The sequence below is a fragment of the Arachis hypogaea genome, chromosome 8 (genome assembly GCF_003086295.3).
Source record: "Arachis hypogaea cultivar Tifrunner chromosome 8, arahy.Tifrunner.gnm2.J5K5, whole genome shotgun sequence".
In the NCBI taxonomy this organism is placed as follows: Eukaryota; Viridiplantae; Streptophyta; class Magnoliopsida; order Fabales; family Fabaceae; genus Arachis; species Arachis hypogaea.
Window position 1 is genome coordinate 9,624,651 of NC_092043.1, and position 24,109 is coordinate 9,648,759.

Consider the following 24,109-nt stretch of genomic DNA (forward strand, 5'->3'; position numbering starts at 1 on the left):
TAAGTAGCTGTGTTCAAGAATCATCATACTTAACTAGGAGAATCAATGACACTATCTAGATTCTGAGTTCCTAAAGAAGCCAATCATTCTGAATTTCAAAGGATAGAGTGAGATGCCAAAACTGTTCAGAGGCAAAAAGCTAAAAGCCCCGCTCATCTAATTAATACTGATCTTCATAGATGTTTTTGGAATTCATTGCATATTCTCTTCTTTTTTTATCTTGTTTGATTTTCAGTTGCTTGGGGACAAGCAACAATTTAAGTTTGGTGTTGTGATGAGCGGATAATTTGTACGCTTTTTGGCATTGTTTTTAGTATGTTTTTAGTATGATCTAGTTAGTTTTTAGTATATTTTTATTAGTTTTTAGTTAAAATTCACTTTTCTGGACTTTACTATGAGTTTGTGTGTTTTTCTGTGATTTCAGGTATTTTCTGGCTGAAATTGAGGGACCTGAGCAAAAATCTGATTCAGAAACTAAAAAGGACTGCAGATGCTGTTGGATTCTGACCTCCCTGCACTCGAAGCGAATTTTCTGGAGCTACAGAAGCCCAATTGGCGCGCTCTCAACGGCGTTGGAAAATAGACATCCTGGGCTTTCCAGCAATATGTGATAGTCTATACTTTGCCCAAGATTTGATGGCCCAAACCGGCGTTCAAAGTTACCCTCAGAATTCCCAGCGTTAAACGCCGGAACTGGCACAAGAATGGGAGTTAAACGCCCAAACTGGCACCAAAGCTGGCGTTTAACTCCAAGAGGAGTCTCTACACGAAAATGCTTCATTGCTCAGCCCAAGCACACACCAAGTGGGCCCGGAAGTGGATTTTTATGTCATTTACTCATCTCTGTAAACCCTAGGCTACTAGTTCTCTATAAGTAGGACCTTTTACTATTGTATTTTCATCTTTGGATCTTTGGATTATTTTAGATCCTTTGATCATCTTTGGACATTTAGTTCTTAGATCATTGGGAGGCTGGCCTCACGGCCATGCCTAGACCTTGTTCTTATGTATTTTCAACGGTGGAGTTTCTACACACCATAGATTAAGGTGTGGAGCTCTGCTGTACCTCGAGTATTAATGCAATTACTATTGTTCTTCTATTCAATTCCGCTTGTTCTTGTTCTAAGATATCACTTGTTCTTCAACTTGATGAATGTGATGATCCGTGACACTCATCATCATTCTCACCTATGAACGTGTGACTGACAACCACCTCCGTTCTACCTTCGATTGGGTGAATATCTCTTGGATTCCTGATACACGATGCATGGTTGATCGCCTGACAACCGAGTGCTCGCCTGACAACCGAGCCAGCCATTCCGTGAGATCAGAGTCTTCGTGGTATAGGCTAGAACTGATGGCGGCATTCAAGAGAATCCGGAAGGTCTAACCTTGTCTGTGGTATTCTGAGTAGGATTCAATGACTGAATGACTGTGACGTGCTTCAAACTCCTGAGGGCGGGGCGTTAGTGACAGACGCAAAAGAATCACTGGATTCTATTCCGGCCTGATCAAGAACCGACAGATGGATAGCCGTGCCGTGACAGGGTGCGTTGAACATTTCCACTGAGAGGATGGGAGGTAGCCACTGACAACGGTGAAACCCTTGCTTAAGCTTGCCATGGAAAGGAGTAAGAAGGATTGGATGAAGACAGTAGGAAAGCAGAGAGACGGAAGGGACAAGCATCTTCATACGCTTATCTGAAATTCCTACCAATGAATTACATAAGTATCTCTATCTTTATCTTTATGTTTTATTCGTATATCATCATTCATATCCATTTGAGTCTGCCTGACTGAGATTTACAAGGTGACCATAGCTTGCTTCATACCAACAATCTCTGTGGGATCGACCCTTACTCGCGTAAGGTTTATTACTTGGACGACCCAGTACACTTGCTGGTTAGTTGTGCGAAGTTGTAGTGATCACAATTTCGCGCTACCAAGTTTTTGGCGCCGTTGCCGGGGATTGTTCGAGTATGGACAACTGACGGTTCATCTTGTTGCTTAGATTAGGTATTTTTTTTTCTTCAGAGTTCTTGAGAATGAATTCTAGAGTTTCATGATGATCTGTTGAAATCTTGCTGGCTGTGAAGCCATGTCTAATTTCATTGGACCGAGGTTTCAACTTATCATCACAAGAGCTTGTTGATTTCTATCAATCTTGCTATTGGAGCAGTGATCTGCTAAGGCTTGGCTGGCCTTTGGCCATGTCTAGTGTTTTGGACCGAAGCTTTCTTTGAAAGCTTGGCTGGCTGTGAAGCCATGTCTAATTCCTGGACCGGAGTCTTAGACTAAACATTGCATGATTCCTGGAATTCTCATTAAGAATTTTGATATCTTTATTTTCTTTTTCCACTTAATTTTCGAAAAAAGCACAAAAAATTTACAAAATCATAAAATCCAAAAATTTCTTGTTTGAGTCTAGTGTCTCATATTAAGTTTGGTGTCAATTGCATGTTGCTGTTCTCCTTTTGGTGGAGGATCTTGTGGTTACACCTTGAGAGGGATCACCAATGATGAAGTCATGAGGATAACCCCTCATAGACTTCCATTCTCTAGGCTTTCGGACAGTTGTAGAGCTTTGATGAGCTTCTGGTGGTCTCACTGTTTCAGTTGCTCGTGCCTGCTCAGGAGACAAAATGGAAGTGTCTCCTCCAGTCTGACGAGATAAAACCGGGCTGACAGATTCTTCATTTTGCACAGATTTGGGATTTTCTTTACTTGTTCCATCCTCTTCATAATCTGAATCATTATCCTTTACAATACTGGGAATTAAGTTAGAATCACAAAAGGTAACATGTATGGATTCCTCTATGGTTCTATGTTCTTTGAGATAAACTCTATAGGCCTTGCTTGTGGTGGAATATCCAATAAATATTCCTTCATAGGATTTTGGATTAAATTTTCCAAGGTTTTCCTTATTGTTAAGTACAAAGCATTTGTATCCAAAAACATGAAAGTACTTAAGATTTGGAGGGGTTCCCTTCCATAGCTCATAAGGAGTTTTCTTTAACCCTTTTCTAATGATTGTTCTATTCAAAATATAACATGCTGTGTTCACAGCTTCAGCCCATAAGAATTTGGGAATTTCATTCTCACATAGCATGGCCCTAGTCATTTCTTGAAGGCTTCGATTCCTTCTTTCAACCACCCCATTTTGTTGGGGGGTTCTAGGGCATGAAAAATTATGAGAAATCCCTAAGTCATCACAGAATTTTTCAAAGTCTTGATTTTCAAATTCTCTTCCGTGATCACTTCTCAAATGGGCAATTTTCAAATCCTTTTCATTTTGAATTTTCTTACAAAGGGTGGAGAAGGCATAAAATGCATCATTCTTATGAGTAAGGAAAAGTACCCAACCAAATCTAGAGTAATCATCTACCACCACAAGACTATAGTGTTTACCTCCTAAACTTTGAGTTCTAGTAGGACCAAAAAGATCAATATGTAACATTTCTAATGGCCTTTTGGTTGAAATTCCATCTTTTGATTTAAAAGAGGATTTTACTTGCTTGCCCAAGTGACATGCCTCACAAGTAAGATCCTTATCAAACTTGATGTTTGGAATTCCTTTAACCAAATTCTTTTTAACAAGCTTAGAAATTTGATACATGCTAGCATGTCCCAACTTTCTATGCCAAAGCCATTTTTCAGATTCAAAAGATGTAAAACATGTTATATTTTGTTCCTTTAAATCCTCAAGAGTTAATCCATACACATTGTTGCATCTATTGGCTTCAAATAAAATATCCCCGGTTTTCTCACAAACAACCAAACAAACAAACTTCTTAAAAATAACATCAAAACCTAAATCACACAATTGACTAACACTAAGTAAGTTATGTTTCAATCCTTTTACAAGAAGCACATCATTTATACAAGATGAAGAATTTTTACCAACTTTCCCAACAGCCACTATTTTTCCTTTTGCATCATCTCCAAAAGTGACAAATCCTCCATCATATTCATCAAGCTTTATGAAGAAAGTTGTCTTTCCAGTCATATGCCTAGAGCATCCGCTATCCATGTACCACATATTTTCCCTTTTCTTGGACGCTAGGCATACCTGTTCTACCTCATTTGCCATGAGACAAGGCTGTGACTTAGTCTCAAATTCTTCATCATCATCATCTGAGTCATTTTCCAAATCTTCCCATGAAGCCATCAGTCCCTTTTTCTTTTTCCTTTTTGGCTTTTCTTCCCTTTTTAACTTGGGACAGTCAGATTTGAAATGCCCCTTTTCCTTGCAATTGTAACAGATTACTTTGCTAAGGTCCTTCTTCATCTTTCTTGAGCTGCTGCCTTTGCCTCTGAGTTTCACCATTTTCCTGAATTTTTTTTGCAAACAACACAAACTCATTTTCAGAAGAATTATCACTGGATTCATCATCCAGAGGGTTAGTCACAGAAGAAAAAGCAATTCCTTTCTTTTTTGAGTCTTTTTTCAAATAACTGTTTTCAAAAGCTAGAAGATTTCCTCTCAAATCATCAAGTGTCATGGAATCAAGATTACTGCTTTCAAAAATAATTAAAGCTTTTGTTTCCTACTCTTTAGTGAGACATTTCAGCACTCTTCTCACAAGCACAGAATCAGAATGTGTAATTCCCAGAACATCTAAGCCAACAATGATAGTGTTGAACCGTTCGAACAGCTCATCAATGGACTCTCCTTCCTTCATTGTAAACATTTCATATTCTCTGTTCAACATATCTGTCCGAGTCTTTTTTACAATAGTGGTTCCTTCATGAGTGATTTGTAGCTTGTCCCAGATTTCCTTTGCCGTTGTGCATCGTGATACCCGTCGTACTCCTCAAAGCTGATAGCACAGTTGAGCAGGTTTACTGCCTTGGCATTTAATTCTACCTTCTTCCTATCTTCCTCGGTCCATCTTGCTTCTGGTTTGAGAGAGACTACCCCTTCAGCACTTGTGGTAGTTGGAAATTGAGGCCCTTCAAGAATAATCTTCCAAAGTCTGTAATCTACAGCTTGTACAAATATCTTCATCCTCTCCTTCCAATAGGTATAATTTTTCCCATTGAAAAGAGGAGGTCTGTTGCTTGATTGTCCTTCGGTCAGATTATAGGACACCACATTTGCGCCACTGTTTTCCGCCATGAGGATCTTTACTCCAAGCTGCAAAGCTTGATCTCTTTGAGACCAAGCTCTGATACCAATTGATGGTTTCAGTGGCTAAGAGAAGGGGGGGTTGAATCTTAGCCCCTTTTTGCTTGCTAACACTTGCTGGACTTAGAAGAAACTTTTCTGTTTTTTAGCTCGTCCCTAGCCACGAGACATTTTCATTTTGTCTCGTCACTTGACACGAGACATTTTTTATTTTTCATCTGAATAGTAAAAACAGAATTGAAGTTGGAAGAGAGAGAGAAGATTACACCCAGATATATCCTGGTTCAGCTGCTAAGTGCAATGCAGCCTACATCCAGTCTCCATCACAACAATGATGGAATTTTACTATAATCATCCAGATTACAACTTGTAAAGTGCTAACCCAACTTACAAGGGGATTCCCACAGAATCATGAAACACAACACAGATGTACAAAGGAACTCTAAGACATCTATGGCTTTTTCTTTTAATTTTGCACTCTCTGCCTTTTTCCGCTCTATGGCTTTTTCTTATAAACCTCACTGTTTGCCTTTTTCCATGAGACTCAAGACATGACAAAATTAAACAGAAAAATATTAAACAGAAAACATTGAAGGAGAAGTAGAACTGCTAGCTTAGGTAGCTCTGTGAACTCTGTGCCTTGCACTCTCAAACCTTACTCCTTGCTTCAAACCATGACTGTTCACCCCTTTTATAGAGAAGTGAAGCCTTCACAGTTGAAACACAAACCCGAGCTCAGCTTCTTTTCCTTCACAACAAAACCGGTTCGGCCACAAAGAGAGAAGAGGTAACTCATGCAAAAACCAACATGCAAATACCTCTAGTCCTTCCTTGGTCATCACTCTTCATCAATCCGAGCACTCCATCCTTGGCTTCCTCTCCAAGATGGATTTCTGGCCCTTGATGCTTCATGATGATGATGACTTCATCTGCTTCAATCTCTGCCTTCAACCATCACTTCGCCACTCTAGCTACTCTCTGTGGTGATTGAGCAGAATCAAAGACAAGCCACGCCTCCAAGATCTTCCTTGCTGGCCGAATCTTTACCTTCCTTTTTGAGCATGAAAAGCTCAAGATAACCTCACCAAATCTAACCACATTTGGTAAGTATCTTAGCTACAGCTCATTTTTATTTTAGTATGTTTTCTTGCCATCATTAGCTTGATGGTCTTGATGCATGCTTTCCTTTCTTTTTGGTAGCTCCAAGTAGCTTCCATGGCTTCCTGTGTAATAACCGAAGCAAGAAGAAGAAAGAGATGAGAGAGAAGAGAGAAAATATTCAATGGATTTGAACAATAATCAATGAACAAAGAGAGAGAATAAAAGTGAATTCAAGTTTTCCACTTCCCTTTGTTGAGTAGCGTGTAGTGTCATAATAGCCATCAAATCAATCTTCTCTTTCTTTCTTATGTTTCCAATGCATTAATTAAATTTGAAATCCTTCAAAATAATGAAGTGGAATCCGTTGGAAGCATTTTGACATTTCATTTGCTTCATGGATTCGAATAAGGCATGGAAACATTCATCAACATTGGGCTTGTTAGCAATAGATTTCATTTTGGCCCAATATCATTTTCCTTTCGGACCATAGCATGCATAAAACACATTGGGCTATTTGAATTTTGGTCCATTAAAAGCATTTTCTTTCCTGGTAAGTTTGGATCAAGCATAGAAAACAAATATGGGCTTAGTTGCAACAACTTTTGTTTTTCGGCCCAATTATAAAACCTGCATCACAAAATTATTAATTAACATATGATTAATGAAGATTGAATTAATAATTTTGCAATTAAATATTTTAATAATGTTTGTTTATCACAAATATTAATTTGGAGTTTTCCAAACTCATCATAGTGTTTAGGGTTTAGGGTTTAGGGTTCAGTGTTTAGGGGTTCATAATGTTTTGGTAAACAGGAGAGCGATTTGGATTACTCTTCTGAAACGAATCAAACTGACAAAGTTTGGATTATTCAATTTTGAATCGAATTGAATGGAATGCAATTGCTGATTTGAATTGAATTAAATGGACGGAGATGTACTGAATTGAATTGAATTGAATTGATAATATGTAAATTGTAGGCAGAGTTATTTGAATTTGATTTTATATAATGGATTATGTTTCGTTCACTCAGTACTATACAATTGTATTGTTTTCGGTTCACCATGAGTACTATGTTCGGTTCACCATGAGTATTGTGTTCGGCTATTTGAATTTGATTTTATATAATGGATTATGTTTCATTCACTTAGTACTATACAATTGTATTGTTTTCGGTTCACCATAACTAAGATTTCGGTTCACCATATGAGTACTGTGTTCGATTTACCATGAGTACTATGTTCGGTTCATTCTGTACTATTCAAAACTCTTCTTCCTCATTTTCTACTGATTCTTCACCAAAGAGAGAAGGAGAAAAAGACAAAAGATTACAGCAACAACAACAACAAAAGAATGACGATAAGAAGAAAACACGTAAAGAAGAAGAAGACGCTCCCTGCGTAAACGAGCATGAAAAGAAGAAGAAGAAGAAGAAGAAGAAGAAGAAAAAGAAGAAGAAGAAGCGTTGGGCGATTTCGTGTGTATTGAGCGCGTGTATTTCACATTTCATTTAATGGTATTGAATTTTTTTAGTGTTGGACCAACTTGATTATATAGTTACATGAATGTATAGCATCCCGATTTTAAAATACATAAATTTTAACACAATATATGATCATATTTTTCTTAAGATAGACATGACAATCAAAACAACTAACTTACTCATGCACTGTAAACAAAAGAGAAAGTTAAATTTTATAAGTATTTATAAAAAAAATTGTATGCATGACATTTTTATTATGGATACTCTTTAAACTTTCTTTGTAGCAAATTAAAATCTCTAAACTCCCTCATAAGTAGTAATTACTAATTACCAATAATTCAAATTATGGTTCATTGGTTTGTGACCCACTGGAAATGGCCAAGCATTAGATATATTCATATATATATATATATATATATATATATATATATATATATATATATATATATATATATATACTTAAAATATTAAATTATTTATATTTTTATTTAATTTTAATGTATTTACCATATAAAATGTTTTATATAATTGTACAATTATAATAATTTTTTTATATAATCATTCACGCGATTAATAAAAGAAATAATTATTTTTGTTAATGTGACATTACGTGATTATTAGATGCGTGATTATTAGATGCAAGTGAAAAATAATTTTACCATGACAACACATCAAAATTAAATTTTTATATAAATTGTAGCTAGGTGGCTCACACAATAAAGCGGTTTTCTCTCTGTTGTGATGTTCGGACGTTTTTCGTACTGGTTATGTTCTTTTGTGGAGGAGGAGGAGGAGTGCATCCATTTCCGTCAATTGATGAAGAAATTGGTATCGAGGGAGCAATTCTCGACGGTGCGAAAGGGGAAGGGAATCATGATGTTTCCGCATTTTGATTGATTAGGGCATGAGGCTGCACAATAATGGAGTGCTGAAGCAACAACAACAACAAGAAGAAGCTTATTTGCTTTGATGAGTGCACCACATCCATGTCTTTTTTTTACTCTATTACTTGCATATAGAAATTAAATCAAGATATGTAGAGGTCCCAATGATCCATGTTTTCATGCTTTTGCTAACACATGTTTCATGACTACTCGTACCAAGCCATCTACCATGCATTTACCAAGCAGTTTCCAAGTTTGCATATATATATATGCCACATCACTACTTTAATTTGTTCTCACATCTTTTCCATCTCAATTTTTAGTTTCCTCTCTCCGGCAAGTTTAAGATTAATTACCTTTATTTAGTGTTAGTTGGTAGTGGTAGTCGTCTGACCATATCATTCAAACACATTGCACGTGTGCTTTTTATTAATAACATCATTTCTAATAAACTACTTAGAACCAGTTTAGATAGATTTATAAATTAAAAAAAAATAGAAAAATAATGGTTTTTTAAACAATTTAAATAATAAGTTAAAAAAATAATTTTAATTAAAAAAAGTTAATTTGCTATAGAGATAAATATCTTTTTATGTTGGAATATTTTTGTCACAATTTAAATTTTTTTTAAATTTTAAAATTTTGATACAAACAACATAAAGAGTTATATTTTTTAGAGATATTATTATTATTGATTTATTTAAATATTTACTTTTTTTTTCTATCTATGTGTCTAAAAGATTTTATATTAATTTTTTAAAAAGAGCCCCTTTTTTTGGTTTCATAAATTTTTGTATAGAGTTTTTTTCTTTTTATTTGTATGTTTTATGGTGATTTTTTTTTGTGATCAACATAAACGCTACCAAACTAATTATTATTGATGCATGAAGTTAAGGAAAATTCACATGCAAACCTTCCTATTAAACACAACAATCAATTATTTGATGATGTAATAACATTTAATTAGCAAATACTCTTGATCATAAGTAAATTAATTAAAGATGGATATAAACTTAATAAAAATATCAACTTGCATTGTCATCTTCCAGTCTTTCACTACCTAATGACATGGAATCTAGCTTTTGGCATTTTGGTGGAGTTAGAAGATTCTTAACCTTGTAAACTGTAATTTATGAGAAATATTGAATGTGAATATATACTTTAAAAACTACATAAAGTGAAATCCAAAAAGTTAAAAACAGAATTGCCATAGATACATGTAATTATCAAGATTATATAATTATATTTGATGCTACAAAAAAATAAGAAGTGTTGCACCAACATATGTATCATCATGTAAAACTTATTACTTAATTGATTTATATAAAACGAGAAATGCTAGGGCCAGCAACTTTTGGGATTTATAGCCATCAAATAGTTATCAATAAAGTTTTTAATGGTGTGAGATTGATGTGAAATTTTATACAATAACTCATTTTTTTTTTATTACATGCTAGCCAAAATTTAATAAAGTTGCTGGCCTCCTAAATTTTTCTATATAGAATAATTATAAATCACCTTCCACCTAATGAAATAGAAATCTGACCTATGCTTTCCAATCTAGAAATAATGTCCCTTCCATAAGATCCATTATCTTCACTGTAAAAAGCCAATGATGATGATGATGGTGATGCATTGAGCAAATCTTCAGTCTCTTCCAAAGACGATCTATCACTTTCCCACCTATGATTTTCCATTATTCTAAGTCCCTCAAGTTCAGTTGCCACTTCTTTCATGGTAGGTCTTTCTTCTCCCTTCAACCTCAAACATCGTTTTGCAATATTGGCAAATTCCATGAGCTGCTCGGGCTTTGCCTCATTTCTTATCTGATTGTCCAGAATCTGAAGTAAGCGACCCTTATTCATTGAAGAAATGAAGTACATTGCAAGGTTTCTATCATCCTCAGGCAAATCAAAACAAAGTGCTTTTCGTCCTGTAAGTAACTCTGCTAGAACGACTCCGAAACTATACACATCACTCTTTTCTGTTAAGTGGCTTGTGTGGAAGTATTCAGGGTCTAGATACCCCACAGTCCCTTGCACCAGGGTGGATAGTTCGGCTTTATCAAGGGGAACAATCTTTGAAGCTCCGAAATCAGAAACCTTTGCTTTGAGATTATGATCAAGAAGTATGTTGGTAGTTTTAACATCTCTATGTATGATTGGTGGACAAGTAGCAGAATGCAAGTATGCCAAAGCCCCAGCAGTTTCTGCTGCTATTCTCAATCTTGTTTTCCAGTTAAGCTTTAAAGATTGGTTCTGACCATGAAGATGATCATCAAGAGTACCACCTTGAATGAATTCATAAACAAGCAATGGAACTTGTGTCTCTAAGCAACACCCCAAAAGTTTGACCACATTTGTATGGTTGATTTGGGAAAGTATAACCACCTCATTGATGAATTGTTCAATCTGGCTTTGGTCACTGATTTTGGACTTTTTGATTGCAACAGTTGTGTTGTCTTGTAATAATCCTTTGTAAACTATTCCATAGCCTCCTCGGCCTAAGATCTTGACTTCATCAAAGTTGTTGGTGGCCTTCTTTAGCTCTTCTATGCTAAAGATTTTAGTTGTTTCAATTGAACCTCTATGTTTGGCAATTTTTTGTTGTAACAATAGACCACCATTTTGTTGAAAAAACTGTTCTTTAAGTTTGTTGAGCTTCCTTTTTCTCAATCCACAATAAGCATTAAAGCTCGCCACAAATAACACTAAGATGCTTAAACTGACAACTGCAAATAATAATAAACAAGAGGGAAAATAAATTATTTTATATCCTATTGATGCGTGTGAAATATTCTAAATAATGTATTACAAATATTTATTTGTGTTTGCTGCATAAAGACAATTAAGTATATGTGATATTCCCAAAATATTATTTCATATCGTTTAATAGGCATCACTTTATTTGACAAAATATGTTAACTAACAAAATGAAAATTCAATAAAATACAAATTTAAACAGCGCAATGCGTAAAAAAGATGTTTTGTTAACTGATGTGAAAACATTTAAAAAATAATAGGAATAAGTATTGTTTTGATCCCTAATGTTGAGGGTCAGAATCGAAACCATTTTAGCGTATTTTTTTATTTAGAATCATTCTTAACGTTTTTTTGTATTAAAATCGTCTTTTTAACTTTTTTTGCACAAAAATACCCTCCACTAGCACTAGCACCTTTACCTCCACTTCCACCGACATCAGCACTTCTATCACCACTAGCACCAGCACTTCCACCACTAAGAATACCAACATCAATGAAATCAACACAAATTCAACAACCAAATCAACACATAGCAACAATAAAATCAGAAAACAACAAATTAAAATCAGAATTAAAAGTAAAAGCAAAAGCAGTCACAAAAGTAAAAAAAGCAGAAACAGAAACTCAAGCAAAAATTCAGAAACAGAAAGCAAAGACCAAAGCAAGGAGCAGAAGCCGAAGCAAGAAGAAGAAGCAATTGCAGAAGCCAAAGAAAAAGAAGAAGCAGATTCAGAAGAAGAAGCGGATGCATAAGCCGATCAAAGCAAAACCACCGGCACTTTTCCCACGGCAATTCGTGGGTGAATCGGCGGCGACAGCTCAGCGATTTGGTCTCCCGAGGACGACGCGACGGCAGCGGCAACCCCTATCAGCGCCGGCGCATCTCCTTTCCCTCTTTTCTTCTCCCCCGTCGCAGCCCCTCTCTTCTTTTTCTTCTTTCTTCGGCGACGGCGACGATAGCTCCAAGCTTCGACGGCGCTGTTCCCCTCCCCCCTTCCCCTTCCTCCTCTTCCTTTCCCCTTTCCTCTTCCCTCTCCTCCCCCTTCGTATACCATTTTTCTTTCTCCCCCTTCAACGCGTTTCCTTTTATTTTTTAAAAAATTTTATATTTTTTTATTAAAGTAAGGGTAATTTAGAAATAAAATAAAAAATTTTATTAAAAAAACGGTTTTAATATGAAAAAAACACGTTAAAGATTATTCTAAATAAAAAATTATATTGGAGACAATTTCTATTCTGATCTTCAACATTAGAAATCAAAACAATACTTATCCCAAAAACAATACTAAATAATCAATATTTTTTAGTTAACATTAGCATCTTTTTTAAATTACTTTATTTATTTTAAAATTTAAACTTTAAATTATAAATCTATAATTTTACATCTTAAATTATAAAATTTAAAATTTATTAATATTAACTAATTAAAAATTGATTAACTATTATATTTTTTAAAAAGAAAAAATGTTGACTCACTCAATGGAATTGTGTGTGTGATAAGTTTGGAGAAGGATCTGTTGGGAGTGCATCCAGTTCCGTGAAGTTCGCCATCTCCACTGTACCCTTTCTGACACGCACAAGTGTAGCTCCCATATGTGTTGTTGCATGTTGCATTGGCATGGCAAAATTTATTGGGTGTCTTGCACTCATCAACATCATCTGAAGCAATATGTGATATATAATGTCGCATATACTTGTAACAATTTTAGAATACAAAATGAATCTAAAAGAAAGTCAGATTCAGTGAATTTCACGTGAAGTTAATAATTGAGAGTCGTTAGATTATTTAACTGATTAAATTTTCATCTAACGACTCTCAACTCTCGGTTATTAACTTTACGTGAAGTCGACAGTCGACTGCACATGAATTTACAGCCTGAAAGAATATATACTCTACCTACCTTTACAACCATGAGGGAGATAAGCGTTACCCTGAAAGCCAGAGGAACATTTGCATAGGTAACCACGACGCTTGGTGGAATCGTGACACGTGCTGTTGTGCGCCTTACAGGCATAGGTGGAAGGTTTCTTCTGAGCTTCTTTACATTTCAGGTTCCCTACACTCCAATCCAGCACCACTGGGAACGTAGTAGTCTCCAACTGTTTCAGATGTGTGGTGTCAAACTTGTACTCTCCTTTTTCCACCACAAAAGCATAACCACAAGGGTTGTTGAAGTCAACGAATATTTCACTGTTATTCAAAATGGAATTCTCAAAAGAATAATAAATGTACGATAAGCCTTGTGGTGAGGCATCGGGTATAGAAGTATTGCAACAACCGGTTCCGGTGCACTCCCCATCCTTTGCGTCTTTACGTCGGTCGCAGTATGATAAGCATGTCTTAGGAAACGGTCTCATTCTCTCTGCCTCTGAATCACTTCCCACCACTAATCCAAGTGTTTCACAGCCAACCGTTGTGAACAAGTTTTGGCTCGTTGAGATGCTATAATAATTTCCCAGAAACACGCTCCTATCGGTTTCATTGTTGAAGAACTTTCCCCCCTTGCTGCTGCTGTTGGTGAAGTAGCAATCACTGGCTACCGGCAAGGAAACGCGGAGTTCGCCGTGATCGACGTCGATGCTTCGCAGACGCAGGTGATTGTCTTGTAAGTGTGGGACATGTTTGGTGCAGTAGATAAGGAATTCGGGGGCCAGGGAGCACTCCTTTGTGGTCCCAAACGGGAATGGAATGCTCACAGAGCCGCAGCTACGTGTGCAGTTAGCTGCTGCACAATAATGGAGAGCTGCAACAGCAACAAGAAGCATCAGCGGAAGCTTTACATTAATAGCCATGTATGTATGTATGTATGTGTTTTCTACTATAGTACTCTCTCTGTAACATGATGCATATATATAGTAATCAACAATGGTCAATGTTTTCATGCTTCTGCCAGCACCTGGTACCATGCATTTACCAAGCACTTTCCCTGTGTGAACCCCATCCATGGAGGGATATGATGCATATCCCCCACCACTTTAATTTGTTCTCACATCTTTTCTATCCTGATTTTTAATTTCCTCTCTCTCTCCTAGGATATAATTTTTAAAAATGTTAGAGAATCATCATCATTTATTATTTTTTATTATTAATATTTAAAAATATAAACTAAATTATGTTAAATTACTAAACTAAAAATATTAGATTAATAATTAAAAACGATTCTAATCACTCTCTAATATTTTTAAAGATTTCCTCCACATAACAGACCACAACTTTAATAATATTAGTTAAGAGGAGTGTTAGATAAATAATGATCATTTTAAACAATATAAACAACCACCAATCAAATAAAAATATAATACACTTTTAAATTAATCATCTAAATTTTAATATTAAAATAATCATCCATACACCTAGTAAAATGAACATCCAATATATCTATTTATTCATATTGTTTAATATTATACTTTTCCTATAATTAAATTACTACCTTTATTTAGTGGTAGCTGGTAGTCCTCTCACCATGCTTTATTCAAACATATTACACATGTGTTCTTATTATAATAATAACATTATTTCTAATAACATATTATATTCTTCTACTTCTCTTTTTTCTTTTTCAATTTGAAAGCCTACTCTTTCATTAAAGAACAAGATGCACAAACAGGGATCGGAGCAGGAGGATTCACATGACATTGTAAATATGTTCATTTTACAATATTATATATATTTGGGATTCCAGCAAGTGTTTTAGATTCGTAATATTAGAACCATTATTCAGAAGAAATTATTATTCATGCATTCTGTTATGTTAATTAATTTTGAGTGTTGTGCTATCTGTAGCAGAATCTTTAAGATTGTATAAGCATCCTACATGCTTTGAAGAATGATTATTATTGGTTCTGAATTCTGATATTCGTTTCTTATTTATTTGCTTTTTTTTTTTGAACACCTCTATTTAGTCCTCAAGGACAAGGACAAGAGATGAAAGACAAAAAAGTAATAAGCGATTCCAAAAAGCTTGGACTAATAAAATCAAACAGTAATACAGTAATGAACAATTTAGAAACCTACACATGCATGGTAACCCTCGAATATTATTGGAGTTTCGTAAACGTGATTAATTAATATAATTATTCTTGAAGGAAAAGTATATGCAACCAAAAGGTTATCAGCCAAAAACTAAACAAAATCATATTATTTATATTAATAATTAATTTTAAATTTTTTAAATTTAAAATTTAGAAAATTTAAGTAAACCTAATTAAAACCTATAAATACCTTTCTCTTCTCTTTCACATTAACCTACCTATTTCTAACAATCACACACAGACCTCTCTCTCACTGTCAGACTCTCTCCGCCTCCCCACCGCAACCCACTCCTCTTCTTGAAGTAGAAGGCGACACGTTGGAGAGGCTTTGCACCGATAGGGGATCGGAGGCGTTGATTGAGTCGGTCCAATATGACGTGAGCAACGTGGAGGTGGTTGGTGTCGAAGCAATCGGTAGCACGGATGAGCTCCTCTATGAAATCGAAGCCGGTGGCGGGAGAATTATTGGAGGTGTCGTGGAGGAGGCGGTCGAGAGTGGCAGTGGCATTGGCATAGTTGTAGGATATGGTTTGGATGTCTGGGAATTCGAAGTGTGGGTCGAAGGAAGGAGAGAAGTCAGGGACATTAGGGAGGGTGGTCTTGAACAAGGATGGGTTGGAGTTTTCGTGGAATCCAATGTCCTTCGTGATGGAGTCCCAATCAAGATTGTGCAGCACATGGTCCTCCAGCTGGTGAAGACTCTCTTGCTGTGTGTTGGGTGCAGTAGCCACCAGCGCAGCCTTCTTAGGGGTGGAGCTTCTACACAGGTCCAGCACCAAAAAAACATTCATTTAATATGAAAAAAAACATCCTAATACTTAACAAAAGAAACATCTAATTATATTTTAGCAAAAATAATTAAATATCTATAAAATTTAAAAAAAATATAAAATTCTTAAAGAAATAGATATTCACATTTGCAATACAAAAAAATTCAAAAAATATATAAAAGAACATCCATTTAGTATGAAAAAGAAACATTCTGATACTTAGTAGAAGAAACATCCATATATATTAACTCGTAGAGATTTTGAATTTATTCAAAGATATTTGACTAGATTTTGGCTAATATGCTTTTGGTTCCCTAGTTTTACTCATTCTTGAATTGATCAAAATAAAGATTTTGCAAGATTGCTAAAGAGAAACAGATATAACATTATATATATGGTTACTTTATATAACTACTTTACCTTATTTTATTTTTTCATGCAGCATAATAATCATTGCTATTGGTTATAAACGTGGGTGATTATTATATCTTCAAATATTTTAACATACGTAATGTTAGAGAGATAAATTTAATTTATTATTATGTATATAATATATAAAATTATATATTTATTATATTTAATATTATTGAATTATATTAACAGTAATTTATGATGTACGGACATTAACATAGATATAGGATATAACATGACACAAAATATGTGGACACACAAATTTTAAAATCTTATAAGACACGAAAATATGGCATATATATAAAATATAAAATATTTTTTAGATAATAAATTATAATGATATTTTAATATTTTATTAATATTAAAATATAAAATAATTTTTTAATTATTTTTAATGTTTTTTTAATTATTAAAAGTATTTAAAATATTTTTATTTTAATAAATAATAATATATATTGTTTCTAAACTCATTTTAATTAAGAATACATGTTAAAAATAAAATTCGACACGCTGACAATTGATAGTATTTAAAAGTGTCTAAATATATTCAAATTTTTTTATTTTTTATTAAGACACAGTTGGATACAGCGTATCGAATAAGTATGTTGATAAATGTCGTGTATATATAAAATGTGTTTAGCAAATATGACAATTTAGTAAAATATCCATGCTTCATGGTAAGTAATTAAAGAAAATAAAATAATTTTAAATTATTTCAGACTTTTTTATTATTTTTTCAAACAATTTTATTTTAACATACAACTCATGTAATATGAGCACGCAGTGCTAGCACGAGCACTTTTCAGAAATAGTTGTATATATACACGTGGGGATGTGGCATAGTTGGAGTTTCCACAAAATTATAAAAGAAAAATGTGTGGCTTATTAAAAAATAGTATTAGACTAACAAATTAAATATTGACACTCGTTTATTACGACTAATTTTCTAATCGAACTAGCAAGTAATCTTTATTATTTACTTTGCTTTTAATTTAAAAAAAAAGACAGATAAGTTTCTGACCTTTTAAACTTTTGATAAATATATTCTTCACAAAATTTAAATACAAAAAAGTCTCTGACTTTAATAAATGGAGGACAATTTAGTCATTCCGTCTATTTACTTCTCATACACCAAGCGGAATTGACTGACGTGGCTGAAACGGTGTCCAGATGTCCATTACGGTGCCACACTGGAAGGGAAATAAAGTTCGAAGGACAAATAAGTCCTTGACGTCATTTTGCAAATAAAGTTCGAAGGACAAATAGGTCCTTGAGAATTTTTTTTCATTATACTTCTATTATGTTTCTATTATGAGAATTTAGTTTATAAAATTATGCTTGTATTTTGAAATCTAGTTAACTTGTTATATTCTGTAATTTAATTATTTGTATTAAAATTGTAGAAATTGGACTTGTTCTGTTTCTACTTTTTTTCTTAAATTGCATTAGTTCAGTTTTAGTGTATTTGTGTATTATATTAGAATTTGTTAAATTGCATTAGTTCATTTTTCATCATATCAGTAGCATTAGTTAGCATCAGTTCATTTATGCATCAAGTTAGCATTAGTTCATTTGTGCATCATTCATGTATTAAGTTAGCATTAATGCATTTGTGTATTATATTAGAACTAATATTTTTATCCATAATAACATTCCGAGAATAATTTTTTTTAAATTATAGTTCGTTTTGTTCTAATAGTATAAATTATGCATGACACAAAAGATTTATAAAATCAAACTACTTTTACAAAAAAGTCGTAAGTTGACAAAAATTTATGACTAAGAAGACCAAGATATCCGCAAATAAAAAATTAAATAATAAAATTTTTAGTTATTATTTTTATATGAAAAAGTCTAATTTTTTATTAATAATTAATTTTAATATTCGTTATCTAAAATTTAAAATAATTTAATGTGTATACTTTTACATTTAAAATATTTTAATTGTAAAAAAATATCAAATGACATATTTTGATTTGTCAAATTACTAATATAAAATATAATTATATATAGAGTAAAAATAGTAGAGAGAAATATAAAAATAGAGAGAGGTAAATGAGAGAATTTAGGAAATGAGTTTATTAATTTTGAAAAAAAAATTCTCAATAACCTATTTGTCCTTCGAACTTTATTTGTAAAATGACGTCAAGGACTTATTTGTCCTTCGAACTTTATTTTCCTTTCAGCGTGACACCGTAACGGACACCTGGACGCCGTTTCAGCCACGTCAGCCAGTTCCGTTTGGTGTATGAGAGGCAAATAGACAGAAGGACTAAATTGTCCTCCATTTGTTAAAGTCAGCAACTTTTTTATATTTAAATTTTGTCAGAAATGTATTTATCGAAAATTTAAAAAATTAGAGACCTATACGTCTTTCTCCCTTAATTTAATTTCCCACGTCAAAGGCCGTAGGCGTGTTCTGTGTGTGCAATTATTTTACCTGATTGACCACCTCGCACCACTGATTCTTGTTTGGCAATTTAGCACAAACACTAGCAGCCTTTGCTTACATGATTATTGCATGCATCAGTAAAGTTCATTCATTATTGAAAAAATCAGCTCTTCAATCATTAGAAAAATTGAAAGAAGATTGTGTCAGCCTCAATCATAGTGTAGGATCCAAGCTAAGCTAACCTTATAATATAGCCACAAGCTAACCTTCCTTCTAACTATACACAACAAATCTAAGAAACAAAGAAGTAGTTTCTTAAAACTGAAAGTATGTAGTTGCAAAATATAGCTAACTTCTAACTACTTGTTAGAGGAGATCAACATGAACGCCGCTTAACAAGTTATGAAACTTAACGCCATGTTATTCATTAATTATTGATGCATGAAGCTAAGATTCAAATGAAATGCAAACCTGCCTATCACACATATACACAACAATCAATTATTTATTTGAAGATGCATTAGCAAATAAGTCTTGAGTAAATTAAAGATGCATGGATATAAACTTATTGGTTATACAAATATTAACATGCATTGTCATCTTCCATTACCCAATAATGACATGGAATCTAGGTTTAAAGCATCAACCCCAGTACTAATATCACTTATTACACCACTCCCATCTTCAACATGAAAGGCAGATGAGGATGCAATAATCACTTTGTTGTTGCCGCATTCCTCAACTCTAAGTCTCTCAAGTTCCATTGCCACTTGTTTCATTGAAGGTCTTTCCTCTCCCTTCAACTTCAAGCATCTCAATGCAATATTGCCAAATTCTACAAGTGCCTCCCCTTTTGCCTCTTCTACGATGTGCTTCTCCACAATTTCAAGTAAACGTCCCTCTTCCATTGAAAACACAAAGTGTTTTGCAAGGTTCTTCTCATCTTCAGGCACATCAAAAGAGAGTGCTTTCCTCGCCGTAAGTAGCTCTGCCAGCACGACTCCGAAACTATACACATCGCTTTTCTCAGTCAACTTGCTTGTGTGAAAGTATTCAGGGTCAAGATACCCTAATGTTCCTTGCACCAATGTGGTTATCTGTGTTTTATCAAGAGGAACAATCCTTGAAGCTCCGAAATCGGAAACCTTTGCGGTTAGATCACGATCAAGGAGTATGTTACTGGTTTTGACATCTCTGTGTATGATGGGAATGGAAGTTGCAAAATGCAAGTAAGCCAAGGCTCCAGCAGTTTCTGCCGCTATTCTCAATCTTACTTTCCATGTAAGCTTTGATGATATTTGTGTATAACCATGAAGATGATCATGGATAGTACCATTGGGCACGAACTCGTAAACAAGCAGGGGAACCTTTGTTTCTAAGCAACAACCCAAGAGCTTAACCACATTTCTATGGTTGATTTGGGAGAGTACAACCACTTCATTGATGAAATGCTCAACTTGACTAATGTCACTGATTTTTGACATTTTGATTGCTACAACTCTGTTGTCCAATAAGAGTCCTTTGTAAACGGTTCCTTGACCACCTTGGCCGAGGACATTGCATTCATCGAAGTTGTTGGTGGCTTTCTTTAACTCTTCCACACTGAAGACTTTAGCTGTTTGAGTTGATCCTCGATGATGTGTTGCAATTTGATGTTGTAACAATAGCCCACCATTTTGTTGAAACAAGTGTTCTTTCATTTTAATCAGCTTTCTCTTTTTCAAAGCGCAGTAAATGGAAGAGCACGCCACGAGTAGGGCTATCACACAGACACTAATACCTGGACACAACAATCATTTGTTAACTATTGTTAATTTAATCAATTTAGTTATTATCTAATCTATCTTTTATATAGTAAACACAATCTCTTTGGCATCCTAAAACTTTTTTTTCTCTAAGCTTATAAGCTCCACCATATATGGAATAATCGAGAAAAATTAATTAAAACAATAATGGTACATAGTTGTGGCTGACTCACTCAATGCAATTATGAGTATGATCTGTGTGTCGGGTTTGGGCTTTTGGCATTTTGTTCCACTGTTTCTCCCATCTCCTTTGAGACCCTTTGGACACTTACACGTGTAGCTTCCTGGTGGGTCGTTGAGGCATGTTGCGTGTTCGACGCAATCATTGAGTCCATCGCACTCGTTAATATCTGAAAGGAAGGAGTAATGCCTTAGTTATTAATTATGACGATATATATACGAATTGAATATTATTGCATATGATTCTCACAGAATGGGTAAGGAGGAGTCGGTTTTAAGCGAAAAGGTTCTATAGTTAAATTATCATGTGAAGTTGCATTACTATTAACAACCTTTTCGCAGAAGTAATAATATAAAGAAAATAGTTATATTAATGGGTTCACATATTGAATGTTTCAAACAAATAAGAGAATTGTATGAATAGCCCTCAAACATGATAGAGGAAAAGGAAAACAGAGTTCCAAAAGAGTACTGCACTTTACACTTTTACAGCTTAAAATGATTCAGATATGCACCAATTCTGCATCTACCGAAACAGCAAAACGTTAAAAGTAATAATTCACTCATGTAATCTACCCATACACAGTCCCCACAACTTATGTTCGACTCGGCTTGCACAACAAATAATATTTTATCACCCTACTACTTTAGAGGCTATCCACAGATTACTAACTATTTTTATATGGGATAACTTTTTAAATATTAAAAAAGAAACTACCTATTATTACAAGAGGAGAGATTCAAAAATAATGATTAAGTCATCACCATTTTTATAAATACCTCATCTATTCAGATATTTCTCTATTCCAATTTTTATAAACATGTGTAAGACTCTTAGTAACTTATACATGATATGAGAGCACTTACAGCACCTTTGTCACCACTTCCAAACTTTTTCTCAAGTCCAAAACACCTTTCAGATCATTTCAGGTATGCCGTGAAACAGTAGTATTATTAGGTGTGATGTTGGATGAAGTTTTGAGTTTAACTAAATATGGGTATCATTAAATAATGTGTAAAAAGTTGATGGTATGAAATCAAATAATATATTGTGGCAAATGTACTGGAAAAAAAAGTAATTCTACATAAATAATTATCAAAAAATACTATTTGTACATCAAAATTTGTTACTAAAATCAACTACCAATGTATTTATGTATAAATATATGTGTTGGTTTAATTTATTTTCAATGTGTATTTGTATTTTAACATGTATTTTATACTGATAGCTGATTTTAGTAGCTGTTTTTGATATACACGTAACATAGTTGAATAATTATATTATTTGTATAAAAATATATATTTAAATACAAAATCTAAAAAAATTATTAGATATTCAAAGTACATATTATAACTCTTATACTAATATATTAATTGAATGATAAATTATTAATGAGCATTTATAATAAAATTATTTTAGTATATATGACATTATTGAAGAAAATAAATTGTTTTATTTTATTTTTAAAATATCTAATAATAATTTAAAAATATATATATTAAAAATAAATTAAATATCATATTTATTTATATATAAATAGATGATGTATGTGATAACAATTTTTTTATGTACAATTATTTTTTGAAAAATACTAGAAGAGTAACTAATTGTGGTGTGGCGAGCCAAAATACATACCTTGTGGGCAACCATCCTCGTGATAAGGGTTACCCCGAAAACCAGGAAGGCATTTGCATAGGTAACCAGGACGCTTCTCTGAAGGCTGACACGTGGTGTTTGCCCCTTTACATGCATAGCTGGAATAATTCTTCTTGGCTTCTTCACAGGTCTGGTTCCCAACACTCCAATCCAGCACCACCGGGAACTGAGTATTGCTCAACTTCGTGTTACTCAGATCTGCGGACATAAAGTCATAGCGTCCTTTCTCCGCCACAAACGCATAACCGCAAGGGCTGTACTCAATCGTATGACTGTTGTTGAGTAGCGAGTTTTCAAAACCATAAGAGATTCCCGTTAACACTTCTTCTTTGACATCGGCCTTGGGTATGTCACTACGGCAACAACCACTGCCATTACAGGACTCAGTCATTGCATCAGCGCGATCTTCGCAGTAAGAAAGGCATGTCTTAACATGGGGTTTAAGATCGCCAGAAAAATCCTGTGTCAACACTAATCCCAGTGTGTCACAACCAACGGTTGTGAACTCGTTTCGGCTCCATGAGATGCTATAATTTCCAAAATTAAACTGCCACTCGATTTCATCATTCAAGAATTTGTCCTGTTCCATGCTTGTGGTGTCGTTGTAGTAGCAATCACTGGCTACCGGCAACGAAACAAGGAGTTCGGCGTCGTCCACAGATATGTTCAGCACTTGTAAGTCATAGTCGTTGTATTCCAATAAGTAGGAGGGCAAGTAAGGGCCATGGTTGGTGCAGTTGATGAGGAATTCGGGGGTGAGGGAGCACTCCCTGGTGGTCCCAAACGGGAACGGAATGCTGACGTTGCCGCAACTTGATGGGCAGTTTAGGCCTAATTGTGCTTCTGCTGCACAAACCATCCACAAAAGAACAAGAAGAAGAAGCAGCTTTGATGAATGTATACCACACATGGTTTGTTTTATCACCTTCCTCTATCTCTGTATGTGCTCCTTACTATCCACAACATCACATTTAAACACAAATCACTTTCTTTGCCAATTTCACAAGACTTGACTTCAAGTCTTCTACTAGCTAGTCAACTTTTCTCTTTTTCAAATTTTAAATCTTAACTAATTAACTAATTTTAATTAAGAAAATAAATATTTTTATCCACAAATATTCAGAATATCGATAAAATTATCAAAAAAAATATTATACTCACATAAAAGATAATTATTCTTAGAAAAAATATAGGTAGACAATCAAAATATTAAAAATAAATATATTATATTGGATGTTCGTTTCATTAGGTGTACGAATGTTTATTTTAATATTAAAATTTAGAGGTGTAATGTGTTTTTATTTGATTGTTCAAGATGGTCATTGTTTATCTAAAACTCTACTACTATCGTCTATGAAGCACGGACACTTCGCTGTCGTATCCGCGTGTCGGACACATTTCGGACACGACACTCACCGACACTCGTCCGACATGCGTGTCTGCTGTGTCCAACTGTATCTTAATAAAAAAATAAAAAAATTCTTCTCCGAACACGCCTAGACACGC

General features: G+C 34.2%; 2 protein-coding genes across 2 annotated transcripts; both read right to left on the reverse strand.

Annotated features, from left to right (window-relative positions):
* Positions 1–9,879: 9,879 nt before the first annotated feature.
* On the reverse strand, positions 9,880–14,163 carry LOC112704974 (wall-associated receptor kinase 3-like). Its single transcript, XM_072200082.1, has 3 exons — positions 13,258–14,163; positions 12,833–13,015; positions 9,880–11,325 (listed from the first exon to the last, which is right to left on the reverse strand). Exons 1-3 carry the CDS (start codon positions 14,147–14,149, stop codon positions 10,109–10,111), a joined length of 2,292 nt encoding a protein of 763 aa, XP_072056183.1. The 5' UTR covers positions 14,150–14,163; the 3' UTR covers positions 9,880–10,108.
* Positions 14,164–19,448: 5,285 nt separating this feature from the next.
* LOC112706009 (wall-associated receptor kinase 1) lies at positions 19,449–23,617 on the reverse strand. Its single transcript, XM_025757081.3, has 3 exons — positions 22,583–23,617; positions 20,940–21,116; positions 19,449–20,741 (listed from the first exon to the last, which is right to left on the reverse strand). The coding sequence occupies exons 1-3, from the start codon at positions 23,511–23,513 to the stop codon at positions 19,558–19,560; spliced, it is 2,292 nt and encodes a 763-aa protein (XP_025612866.1). The 5' UTR covers positions 23,514–23,617; the 3' UTR covers positions 19,449–19,557.
* Between the last annotated feature and the right edge of the window lie 492 nt (positions 23,618–24,109).

Excerpts from the sequence above, each read along its gene's own strand:
- LOC112704974 (XM_072200082.1), bottom strand. The coding sequence starts at position 14,149 with ATGGCTATTAATGTAAAGCTTCCGCTGATGCTTCTTGTTGCTGTTGCA. Across the intron at positions 13,016-13,257 it reads TCTCCCTCATGGTTGTAAAG|ATGATGTTGATGAGTGCAAG; the intron begins GTAGGTAGAGTA and ends ATATTGCTTCAG. Across the intron at positions 11,326-12,832 it reads CACACACACAATTCCATTGA|TTGTCAGTTTAAGCATCTTA; the intron begins GTGAGTCAACAT and ends TATTATTTGCAG.
- LOC112706009 (XM_025757081.3), bottom strand. The coding sequence starts at position 23,513 with ATGTGTGGTATACATTCATCAAAGCTGCTTCTTCTTCTTGTTCTTTTG. Across the intron at positions 21,117-22,582 it reads CGAGGATGGTTGCCCACAAG|ATATTAACGAGTGCGATGGA; the intron begins GTATGTATTTTG and ends CCTTCCTTTCAG. Across the intron at positions 20,742-20,939 it reads CATACTCATAATTGCATTGA|GTATTAGTGTCTGTGTGATA; the intron begins GTGAGTCAGCCA and ends TGTTGTGTCCAG.